Raw genomic sequence first — 12,781 nt, forward strand, 5'->3', positions numbered from 1 at the left:
ATGTATTTGGTCCTCATTTTGTTGTATATAATGTACATAATGTCATCCATTTAGCTGATGATGTGGAAAGCTATCAGTGCTCACTGAATTCTTTAAGTGCATTCCCCTTTGAGAATCATTTATATAAAATAAAAAAGTTAGTGCGGTCAACAAATAACCCCATCTCACAAGTATTCAAAAGGCTTGCTGAAAAGGAAAGATACAGTGCAACCAAAGACACTTCTCTAGAAACATGCATTTCCACAAAGTACAAGGATAATTGTTTCCTGTTGGAAAGTGAGGACTTTGTTTTCCTGAAAGAGGTAAAGGACAATGGATACTATACATGTGATGTTTTAAGCCAAAGCCTTACTGAAAATTTTTTTCACTGAACCTTGTGATTCAAAACTCATCAATATTGTGTTTATGAAAAATACTTCGAGGACAAAAATTAAAGTTATTCATTCCAAGCAATTGTTCAGAAAAGTTGTGAAATTACCCTACAAAGACGGAGTAGTATTGATACCATTTTTGCATGACAAAACTGAATAAAGTATGTAAGATATTTAAATTATTTTTGCCTTTGCTGTCTTGTCATCTGCTTAAAAAAATTATTTTGATAATATGAATACAGTATCTCTAATGTCTCCTTTTTCATACTGAACTTTTGAGTCTTATATTCTGGATATTCTGGCCTCAATTTTTTTTTTTTTTTTCATGTGTGCTACATCTACTCCCTCCTGTTCTCATTTCACATCTTTATTCCCTCCTGTTCTCATTTCACATCTAAAGATGGCTGTAACACCTAGTGGAAGTCTTTATACGAGAAGATAATCATCAATGGTGAGACTATTTACTTTTGACAGGGTGTGACAAGTTTCATTTTGTAGCATTTATAAATTACTGATTTTGTTAAAGATATAATAGCTTATTTAGAATTGAGGTAAATATGTTTGCCAGCATTGTCATATTTCTATTTACACATCTATTTTTGACATAAGATTGTTTGAACCTAATCTCCCACCATTTGATGCTGCAGGGTTGTTTTACCTCTGTGATGGTATGTAAAAAAAAAATATATATATATATATATATATATATATATATATATATATATATATATATATATATATATATATATATATATATATAATGATACAGGTGATGTCTTCAAATGAAATAAAAAACATCTTATTACAATAGGTTCTGAATTACTAACTCTGGTATAAATTGTCAGGATGTGGAAACGAGCAGTCTGGCTTGAGGGAAAACGAGAAGAGGAGCATACTGTACCATGTAGCTGGATCGATGAGGAAGAGCAAGTCTTATATTGGCCTCAAGGTGTAAATGCAGAGAAGGCATTGAGGTCTCAACAACACCCGGACTTAAAATCTTGGAGGAAATTCCGTTTGGTTAAAGTGAAAATATCATCAGGTAGGTGTTAATCTTCTTATATTTTTCTGCTTTTCATGTATAGCTACAGCTGAGAGTGCATAGACTCTGTTATTATATATTAATCTGAATGCAGGTGGAGAAGTTTAGGTACTTGGATGTGGACATTGAACCTGGGGGAACCGTATGGAGGTAGAGATAAGTCATAGGCTGGGAGCTATTGTTTTGGGAGCACTGAGGGGCATTTGGTGTAATCATAGCACACTTGGCTTACAACCGAGAGAGCCCGGTTTCGATTCCCCGGGCGTAGAGGAAAAATTTGTGCATTTTTTCTGATACCCCACGCCCCTGTCCACAAGCAGTGAGTGAGTACCATGTATTAATGGGGGGTTGTGACCCATGTCCAGGGCTCCTAGCCACTGGCTAGCTCAGTGGTAGCATGTGCCTGCCATTTTGGTACGAGCGTGTAGTATGATCGAGTCCTGCTCAGACCGATAAAAAATATCGCTGACAACTAGAGATTACCCCCCTGTGAGCAAGGTGTGGGGGGTTTTGAGTCATCCGATATGGCCTCCCAGTGTCAGCAGCCATAGCCAAGGCTGGCTTGGGTCTCAGTGGGTGAAGAGGGGCCCTGGGCAATCCACCATATATGTAGTGGTTGTTACAGTGTGCATTCACACTGTTTGTGCACTGTCCCTTTGCTCTGCCACTCATTGGCAACCTTTAAACATTCAAGAGGGACCTGGCTGTGTAGGCAAAAATTCAAATGTTTGAAGGAATCATATTACCAACTTTTGTATGGAGCATGTATGTGTGAAAGTAGTTTAAGTAAATTTGGAGTTCGTGTCATGCATTTCTGCTTTTCAAGTGCCACCCCACATGTTTGGTAGAGTTCTGCATGTATGGTAAAATAATTTATTGTTTTCTGTTCATATTTCAGATAGTTACCAAGACTGTGAAGATTACCTGCACACATCTACAGTTGAGGATACTCTGAGCAGTGCTGACTCTGATGGTGATAGTAATGGTGTATCAAGGATCAAGAGAAAACGTCCTAAGAAGATCCTTCCAGATGGCTTTGTCAGTAGCCAGGATATGCGTGGTACGTAGGCAAAGATGCAAATACTGTTGACCCTCGCTAACTCAGACTCCTCACTAACTTGGACTCTGACCGACCCAGGGACTAAAGTCCAAGTGTAAGTACCTGGTTTTTTTTTTTTCTTCACCTTTGGAGGGGGGGGTTAAATTCATCTGTCGGACATTTGCATTTGTCAGACCAACCTTTCCCCTATTAGTCTGGAGTTAGCATGGGTCAACAGTATACTAATTTAACCCATCTGCTACCGCCCTGTGGGAAATAAAAGATGCGCTCTATACCGCCCATTGGCCAATTTTTTTTTCTTTTTGGGGGGCTAAAATTACTTAATATAGCCAAAACCAATACGAAAAGTTGTTCATTCCACTCACCGTCCCCTAGAAGTGCTGCACTCAAGTGAACGCCGAAATGCGCATGAAAGCATTCTTTCTATTGCGATTTATTACGATAATTTTCTGACGCCAGCGGTATATAGGAGTGGTTTAGCTTTGAACGCGTGAGACGCGTCAGCGGTAGCAGACAGGTTACAAAGCAAGTGCTGCTTTTCTTATTGTTATAATTATGTGAAATCTGGTTTACTAAATAGATATTTTTTTCCTTCAGTGTTGCAGGAAGTTACTCCAGCCAAGACAAAGAAAGGGATTTCACCTCTGAACAAGGTTCCAGATCCTCCTCAAAAGCTGCCTTCACTACCAAATGGGGCCACACCATCACCTCAGTCTCAAACGTCATCTACCAGAAGCAGAAGTGTAACTTCTACTTCATTTCTAAGAAGGTCAAGTTCTTCTGATTGTGATTGGTAAGTAATTCTCTATTTTCTCCTAATAAACCCTTTCAGGGTTTTCATACTAATTGAGATGCATGTGAAAAATTTGGTTAGAAGTAATTCCTACCACACAATCTGTATATCAGGTAGTAATACAATCCTCGTTATAAACATCGTTGCTGTGACTTTCCTGAGCGTCTTGAGTGTTTAAAAGAGTTCATGCTCCCACTGGTCTGTTGCAGTCACGTTAAACCAAATTATCACACATACGGCAACTAAATGAGTGTGCGTGACGAAATTTTAGTGGCAAATTGTCATTTACCCGCTCACAGCTGACACAAGGGAGAAATTTTCATGCAAACCTCCTCTCACAACCTACCCCAGACAGGCTTTCAGTCACTTACTGTTTCCGTGTATAACTTGACAATGGCTAACTGCATGACCTTGTCAAGGGAGGACACCACAACCACTACCTCCCTTTACAAGACTGAACAAACCACTCTTAAGTTATTTTCTTTTATTTTTTGGCTTGGACCCCATTTCATGGTGCACCAGTCACAGAGTTCTACTAGATATCTTGTGGGGCTTGCCAGGAATTTTTTTCTTATGTTTTGTTGTCTCCAGTGTCATGGCGTACAACTGAATTTGGTGAACACTGACACCCATTTACTTAGAGGTGGCCCGAATGGTTCATCTGGCCTTGTAAGGAATGTAATGGCTGTGATGTCCTCCCTTGACAAGGTCATGCAGTGAGCCAATGTCAAGGTATGCGTGGAAACAGTGAGTGACTGCAGGCCAGTCTGGGGTAGGTAGTGAGAGAAGGTACACATGAAGATTGCTCCTTTTATGTCAGTTGTGAGCGGGTAAGTGACAATTTACTGCTAAAATGTCACCTCACACACTCTCTGAGTTGCCAGATGTTTGATAATTTTGGTTTAATGTAACTGCAACGGATCAGCAGGAGCGTAAACTCTTAAGCACTTAACCCCTTCTTTACAGGATTTCAGAGATGCACACTAACATACAGAGAAAACAAAGCCTTATATTCTTATGTTGTAATATACAAATTCCAACGTTAAATTATAAAGTCATAACGCCAATATAAGCGTCACCGTAGTGAAGGGGTTAAGATGCTCAGGGAAGTTGCAGCGACAATGCTTATGATGAGGACTGTATATAAACATGAGTATGTCTATTTAAATTAATGAATTATCACACTTAAAAATCTGAATAATGGTGAATCTGTAATTAGTACTGGGCAAAATTTCAGGTTATTGAGGAAGGAACATTCTGGACAGATGAAGAAATTAATATAGACAAACTGTGTAATTGCTGTTTTAACAATGTTTGGTATGAGAATTATAAAAGAAGAAAAATCATCTGAATTCTTTGAATTAGTTTAGTGCAATTTAATATGTCAAGAAATATGCTTTTTAATATAAAAAAAATGTATTATTAGATATAGTAATCTCTGGCATTATATTCTCAGGGATGTGGATGAACAACGTTCTCCAATGTCTGGATCTAGCCAAGATTATTACAAGTCTTGCAACCCTGGCCATACCAAGAAACTTAAGAATGACAGCCATAACAGCCTGGACTGACCTCAGCAACATTACAGTAAGAACCAAAAAGAACAACATGACATCAGGGACCAACAAGAACTACATGACAGCAGGAGCCAACAAGAACGCCGTTTCAGTAGGGACCAAGAACAGCATCACATCAGGGACCGACAAGAACAACATCACATCAGGGATCAACAAGAACATTACAGTAGGGACCAAGAACATCTCATCAGGGACCGACATGAACTACATGACATCAGGGATCAACAAGAACCACATTACAGTAGTGACCAAGAACATTACACCAGGGACCAACAAGAACTACATGAAATCAGGGACCAACAAGAACGACATTACAGTAGGGACCAAGAAAAACAACATCACATCAGGGACCGACAAGAACCACATTACAGTTGGGACCAACAAGAACGACGTGACATCAGGGATCAACGTACCAGACGTGATCAACATAACCCCTGCAGCCCACCCTATCACACTGGCAGGGATGAACGCCTCCAAATGCAGCTAGAACCAAAGGATCATAGTTTCCCCATGGATACAGCTAGTAAGTAGTCACATATTGTGTATACTGTATGTAAAATAACTTATATTGTAAGCATGATGATTCAGATACTGTAACAGTAGTAATTGTCAGACTTTTGATATCTTTCATGTAATACTTTTTATTGGTTAAAGTCTCATTATGATACTATAATGCGACTCCTTGAGAATCGTAGTATAGATGAACGTTTGTCACTTAAAATAATTAAAACTTTTGGGGGAGATAATAACATTTCTTTGAGAAAACAGCTGTAGTCATGCCAGCCTCCCCTTATAAGAATATATTATACAATAGCAGTACCCAAGTGTTGTCACACTGTCCGCTATGCTTCGTTCACCGGCTCCGACTTGAGAATATTTTTAGTAAAACAATATACTCATGACCTGTTCAAGCGTACAATTACTTACGAAATGTGATGAAATATTTTCAAGAATATAGATACACCCCCACGCCCACACCCACACTAACATACATTGACACGTACACGCATCACTCCCACTGAGAACGAACATCTGGCGCCCAAACATTTTGGAAACTGTGACAACACATATGTCCTACCACTGTACAAAAGACTTCAAAGAAGGTAAATTTTTCATACTTTTGTGCTGGACAGTTTTCTGATTTTTTAGAGGCATCAGAGAGAGAGAGAAATAGAAACAATGATATGTGCCTTCAAATCAATGAACTTATCCCCTCCCTTGCTTCTCATTTGGTTATTATTTCCTCCACAGGGTTCCAGAAACGTGTTCTCCAACTGCTGTTAGATATGAGGGATGAGATGAGAGATGTGAAGCACGAGGTGAGAGATGTGAAATCTGTCGACCGTGTTAGCTCATTTAGTGACAGTGGTATAGACCTGACTATCAAGCGGAGTAACACCTTAGAAGAACTTCAAACTGTAGAAAGGGATTTGGAAAATGCCACTTATTTTCAAGAAATGTATAGTAAGTGTATTCGCATAGGTGGTATGAATAAGAAGGATATGGTATCAAAGTTGCTGTGTAGTTTCATGAGCAAAAGCCTTCTTTGCAAATATAATATGCAGGGTCAAAGGGCCAAAATTGCATTTAAAAACACAAAGCTGTGTACTCTCATTCGAGACAGTGTGCTTCAGAAATTCACGGATTCTAGTGCAGCTGAAGTAATTCATATAATTGCAACAAAACTGCGCAACGCCCCCAAAATGAAGGAAACTGTTGAGTAGATACTTTTGTTTGCTTCGACAGCACATCAGCTTCACAGTTCAGCCCCAGACCCAAACAGAGTAGCCAGTAATAATGCTTTTTAAGTCAGCTTATTCATTAACCATGCTTATGCATTATATGTTGCAAAGAAGATTAGTAATTGCATGTTATTCAATATCATGCATCTCCAGAGAAGATTATTAAGAGATGACAATGTTTTTCCTACTTTCATAAATCACTCTACTTATGTATTTTAGGTATTTTAAAACAATTGCAAGGCCATTGATATTGTTTCATACCTTTCCTTACATTCCATCATTTCCATGTAATTTGATATATGTATGTTATGATTAAAATAAGATTTAATTTTTTCCCAGTATCCAAAGCCTTTTGTATACTATGTGCTTGATACCAAGTTATGTATTATTTGTCACAAAGAGGAGGATAATTGACTCTAGTTCATCATACCTCAGAAATGTGTTATAAGTTTTAATGAATGTAATGTTTTGTACAAGTATATGGCAGCTGCCATAAAGTTCACTATCATAGTTTTTTTAATTCCTTCCGTAATTTTGTGGGTTTGTTGTTACCCTAAAGACCATTAGAATTATGATGTTTACAGAAATTGTTATTTTCTTGATATTGTCATTCTTTACAGAACATGTTAATATTTTGCTGTAGTAGTCCAGCTATGTATGCATAATGTACAATACAGTATATATGCACATATATATGTTGCTTATACTGCATTGTAACTTATGTGTATCAGTACATACTACAAAATATTAATATACTGGGCGGGGATGCAGAAAACAAATTGCACATTGAGGTTGGCAAGATACGGCCGCCCCACCTTGCATATATATTCTGTTTTAAACACCAAAGCAAGTCGAAAACTTCGCCAATAAGTGGATGTCCACTTATTGGTGAAATTTCGAGGAGTTTTAGACTTTCTTTGGTGTTTAAAACATAGAATATGCAAGGTCGGGTGGCAGTATCTTGCCAACCTTAATGTGCAATTTGTTTCCTGCATCCCCGCCCGGATAATTAAGACGAAATCCCATCTAGATTAACACGGGTAATAGACACACAATATTCACGTCAAATACTCGTGAATCTTACACGTGTTTTAGGCGAGAATTACAACACGTGAAAATCACGTGTCACATTCACGTGAAATCATCTTGCAAAATGAACCAGATTTACTCTTCGTATCCACGTGTTGGATTCACGTGTTTTACTCGTGAATTACGCAAGCTGTGCTCGGGGGGCCCTTGTTATTTAAAAAACGTACCGTGGAAAAAGGAAGAAAACAAGAAGAGAGAACGGGTTGTTTTAAAGCCACAGATGAAGTCTTACGATTGGCTGAGCTCTGAAAACAAGCTTGTGATTCGCTGGGAGTCTGATGACGTCATCGCCGGCGCTCACCCGGCCAGCGGCCTCGCTGCCTTGAGGCAGTATCACACTGGCCGTTTTCTTCTAACCATTGTGGCTATTGGCAACGCCCGTGCGCCCATCCGGGATCGAGTTGTCGGTTGTATGTAACCTGATGTCATACTGGGCCCTTTTCTTCCCACCGCGTTGGCGGCAGCTTGGGCAAATGCCAAATCCAACTTTTCCGAGTGTGCGTCACACACGGCCAAGGTCGGTTGGCCGTATACACATCCACAACGTAAACAAAGCACTTGCCCTGTATCAACATGGCGTCGTCTTCTAAAGTAAGGGCTGCTGTGGTTTGTGCTGTCATTACCCAAGTTATGGACTTGTTGCTGCAGTTAAATGGAAGGAAGAAGCTGTTGTGGGTGTGGCGTGCCTGTGGTTCTTCCGTGCCAGTTCTCATTGTCACCACTGCGCGTGAATGGCCAACCCACCCATCTAGACTCCGACCACACAAACACGTGGATCGAGTAACAACACACACACACACACACACACACACCAGACTCATCATAAACCATAGCAGATGTTTCTCACAAACAAAAATGGCTCTGCCATTTTCTAGAGTGTGTTAGAACTTATTAGGTGAGTGTTTCACACAAACCAAACATACCCAATGGCAAGAAGAGAGCAGTGTTAAAGACGACTGCTCTCTTCTTGCCAAGAGCCAGGTTTGGTTCATGTGAGCCACTCACCAAATACGTTCAACACACTCAAGAAATGGTGAAGTTGTTTCTGTTTGTCAGAAACATCTGCAGTGGTTCCTAATGAGTCTGGTGTGTGTGTGTGTGTGTGTTATTCGATCCATGTGTTTATGTGGTTGAGTCAAGATGGGTGGGTTAGCCACGCACGCGCAGTGGTGACAATGAAAACTGGCATGGAGGAAACACAGGCATGCCACACCCACAACTGTATTTTAACTGCAGCAACAAGTCCATAACTTGGGTAATGGCAGCACAAGCCGCGACAGCCCTTACTTTAGCAGACAACGCCCGACAGCCCTTACTTTAGCAGATGACACCAAGTTGATAGGCTACAGGGCAAGTGCTTTGTTTACGTTGTGGATGTGGATACGGGCAACCGACCTTAGCCATGTGTGACACACACCTGGAAAAGTTGGATTTGCCGGTTGCCCAAGCTACCGCCAATGCGGTGGGAAGAAAAGGGCTCAGTGTGACACCAGCTTACGGATAACCATGAACTTGCTTCCGGTTGGGCGTACGGTTTATGAACCTGATGGAGATGATTGTCCTTAAAAACTGTGCTTCCGTGCTGACACCCAGCCTGGTCAAATTCTTTCGTCTCTGCTTATCAACTTTCCTTCCTGCTGGAAGTATGCCTTTGTACAGCCTGTGCCTAAGAAGGGTGACCGTTCCAATCCCTCAAACTACCGCCTCATAGCTTTACTTTCCTGTCTATCTAAAGCTTTTGAATCAATCCTTAACCAGAAGATTCAAAAGCACCTTTCCACTTCTAACCTTCTATCTGATCGCCAGTATGGGTTCCGCAAGGGGCGTTCTGCTGGCAATCTTCTTGCACTCTTAAGTGACTCTTGGTCATCCTCTCTTAGCCGTTTCGGTGAAACTTTTTCAGTTGCATTAGACATATCGAAAGCCTTCGATAGAGTCTGGTACCAGTCTTTGCTTTCTAAACTGCCCTCTTTCGGATTCTATCCCTCTTTCTGTTCCTTTATCTCCAGTTTCCTTTTGCGGACGTTCTATCTCTGTGGTGGTATACGGTCACTGTTCCTCCCCTAAACCTATCAACAGTGGTGTTCCACAGGGCTCTGTCCTATCACCCACTCTCTTCCTGTTATTCATCAATGATCTGCTTTCCATAACAAACTGTCCTGTCCACTCATACGCTGCCGACTCCACTCTGCATTATTCAACTTCTTTCAATAGAAGGACCTAAATTGCGCCCTTTCAAAGATTCACGAGATCTGGGGGGGCATCATTCCTGTGAACCCTACTACTAGCCTACTTATTATACTGATACTAATAACAATACTACTACTACTACTACTAAAACTTTTACTAATAATAATAATAATAATAACAAGACATGTTGCGATTACTTATGTTATGTAATAGATTAAAATTACGATTACTTCATATTTTCACAATTACGATTACAATTACAATAAAATCAATTACGATTACGATTACATGATGTATTAATCATGATTACAATCGTGATTACAGGATGGACTGCAAGGTGAACTTGCAAATTTCATACACATGTACCATACTAAATATTTAATTAGTTAAATTACTACAGATATTTAGAACACGTACTTGCTGTGCGAGAAACTATTAACTAAAACTTTGCTAATGTAATCGCAAAAGTAATTACAATTACGATTACATTATAAATGTATTCGATAACGATTACTTAACAAAAAAAACATGAAGGTAATCAATTACAATTACGATTACTTGAAAACTGTAATCGATTGCAACTAATTACGATTACCCCATGTCTAATAATAATAATAATAATAATAATAATAATAAAAGAAATAATAAACATACAAAGTAAATAAAAGATATTGCGAACATTATCGTATTTGTATTTGTAAAAAATTAAAAAATAAAATAAAAATGCTAAGCGCCAGATGGATATGGTGAATTCAAATTTTGCTTTCTTACTATAGTATGTCTCTCTAACAGATCTAACCTATATATAATTGCACTGCTAGAAAATATTATGTGAATATAAAACATAAAATAGCTATATATATACATATATATATATATATATATATATATATATATATATATATATATATATATATATATATATATATATATATATATATATATATATATATATATATATATATATATATATATATATATATATATATATATATATATATATATATATATATATATATATACTATACTCTCGATTCTAGTTTGGTTTCTGATTTTTGAAATAACGGGTCCAAAATCCAAATAAATGTTTAATTTACACGTTTTTTCACTTATACGCGATATTTTATGGAGTGGCCACCAGATGTTTCACGCAACTTCGACTCACACGGCGCAATACACAGCTGAGCTCAGTTCTTCCCACGCCACTTGAACAACAATACAGTACCCACGCTGCCACGCTACTCAACAATAGGGGTGGGCACTGGGCAGGTACCAGTACTAATGGTACCAGCTATGATGCGGTACAGGCACCAGACTGCTCTGCGATGGCACGCAATACTAGCCAGTCGCTCATGGTGTCCCTCATTTCTTCCTCATCAGAATGAGGCCGAGACCGAGTGCCTGAGTGGATATATCGGTGATATGGATATTCTCTCTCTCTCTCTCTCTCTCTCTCTCTCTCTCTCTCTCTCTCTCTCTCCACTGAATGAGGTGAATATTTATTTTTCGATAGAAACATACCTTTTGTTTGATTTACATTGTTTTTGATTAACATAACCTCTTCAAGGACACAATACTCACGTAAATCGAGTTACCTGTATGTATATATATATATATATATATATATATATATATATATATATATATATATATATATATCTATATATATATATATATATATATATATCTATATATATATATATATATATATATATATATATATATATATATATATATATATATATATACGATATGTGTATACTATTACAGGTTTCTTGTGTCTGTAATGTAAACCATTTGGTTTAAACTGCCAACCCTGGTATTTAGAGAGAGAGAGAGAGAGAGAGAAATTCAAAGTGGACAATGAAGTTTCATTATCACCAATAATAAATATATTAGGTGACTAATATAGTTATACTCTTCAAGATTCTTACTTAGTTTGATTTACAAGTGACATGCAAAAGTCATTTGTAACATGGTATAATTTTTCATGCAAATTTAATTTTTATTGGTTTAGTTAAGTCACTATAGTATACTATATTTAGAATTATACAGTTATAATCAGTCGTTTGCAATACATTTTATTTCTTATGTCCTTGTGTATACGTGGTGCTGTAGTATTTGTGTATATATCAGGGTTGGCAAAAACAATGTTTAAAAAAATATATATATATTTGGTTTAAACCAGGTTTTTGTTTTAAACTTTAAACCGTTTTTTTTTAAACCACTTTTTTTCAGTATGTTTATTCCAGTAATTCTATCCGTATATACATATATGAGTTTGAAAAGGAATTATAGATAGATTTAGAGATGGATTTAGCAAAATATTCATTTGATCTTCATACAATCTGTAAAAGAGGCAAAATGCAGCTTCTCTAACATACTTTTAATTGCAATGTTAAAAGTAGTAAAACATGAAAGACCTCTTCTAATTTTCCAGTTGCATGCTACAAAAACAGTTGTAGAGAGAGGCACTTTCCTGTTTTTTTTAAACAATATTATTATATATATATATATATATATATATATATATAGTATATGATATATATATATATATAAGTATATATATATATATATATATATATATATATATATATATATATATATATATATATATATATATATATATATATATATATATATATATATATATATAAAATATGTTTCAATTACTCTGAGTTACAGCATTTGACTAGAATTTGAGTTTACCAACTGACGTTTTCATCCTGGTTAGTAAAATGACTGTGCATAATAAAAATAATAAAACCACACATAATTAAAACCACAATACCTGATGAAACTAAAAAGATTCACAAAAACACCGGTTTTATTGATGTTTTTTTGGTTTAAACCAGGGTGTCAAACTCATGGCCCGCAGGATAGTCATAAATGGCCCGCGGTATCACAACTTCAATCT

The 12,781-nt window shown here is 37.3% G+C and overlaps 1 protein-coding gene and 1 long non-coding RNA gene across 2 annotated transcripts; both read left to right on the plus strand.

Annotated features, from left to right (window-relative positions):
* Positions 1 to 437: 437 nt before the first annotated feature.
* Positions 438 to 4,834, plus strand: LOC127006881 (uncharacterized). The gene is made up of 5 exons (XR_007759801.1): positions 438 to 822; positions 1,217 to 1,413; positions 2,312 to 2,473; positions 3,071 to 3,266; positions 4,723 to 4,834. It is a non-coding gene; the product is annotated as an uncharacterized LOC127006881 (long non-coding RNA).
* A 7-nt stretch (positions 4,835 to 4,841) lies between these two features.
* On the plus strand, positions 4,842 to 6,840 carry LOC127006882 (uncharacterized). The gene is made up of 2 exons (XM_050877215.1): positions 4,842 to 5,366; positions 6,095 to 6,840. Exon 1 carries the CDS (start codon positions 4,875 to 4,877, stop codon positions 5,328 to 5,330), a length of 456 nt encoding a protein of 151 aa, XP_050733172.1. The 5' UTR covers positions 4,842 to 4,874; the 3' UTR covers positions 5,331 to 5,366; positions 6,095 to 6,840.
* The last annotated feature ends 5,941 nt before the right edge of the window (positions 6,841 to 12,781 follow it).

Source organism: Eriocheir sinensis, chromosome 34 (genome assembly GCF_024679095.1).
Source record: "Eriocheir sinensis breed Jianghai 21 chromosome 34, ASM2467909v1, whole genome shotgun sequence".
NCBI classification, from domain to species: domain Eukaryota; kingdom Metazoa; phylum Arthropoda; class Malacostraca; order Decapoda; family Varunidae; genus Eriocheir; species Eriocheir sinensis.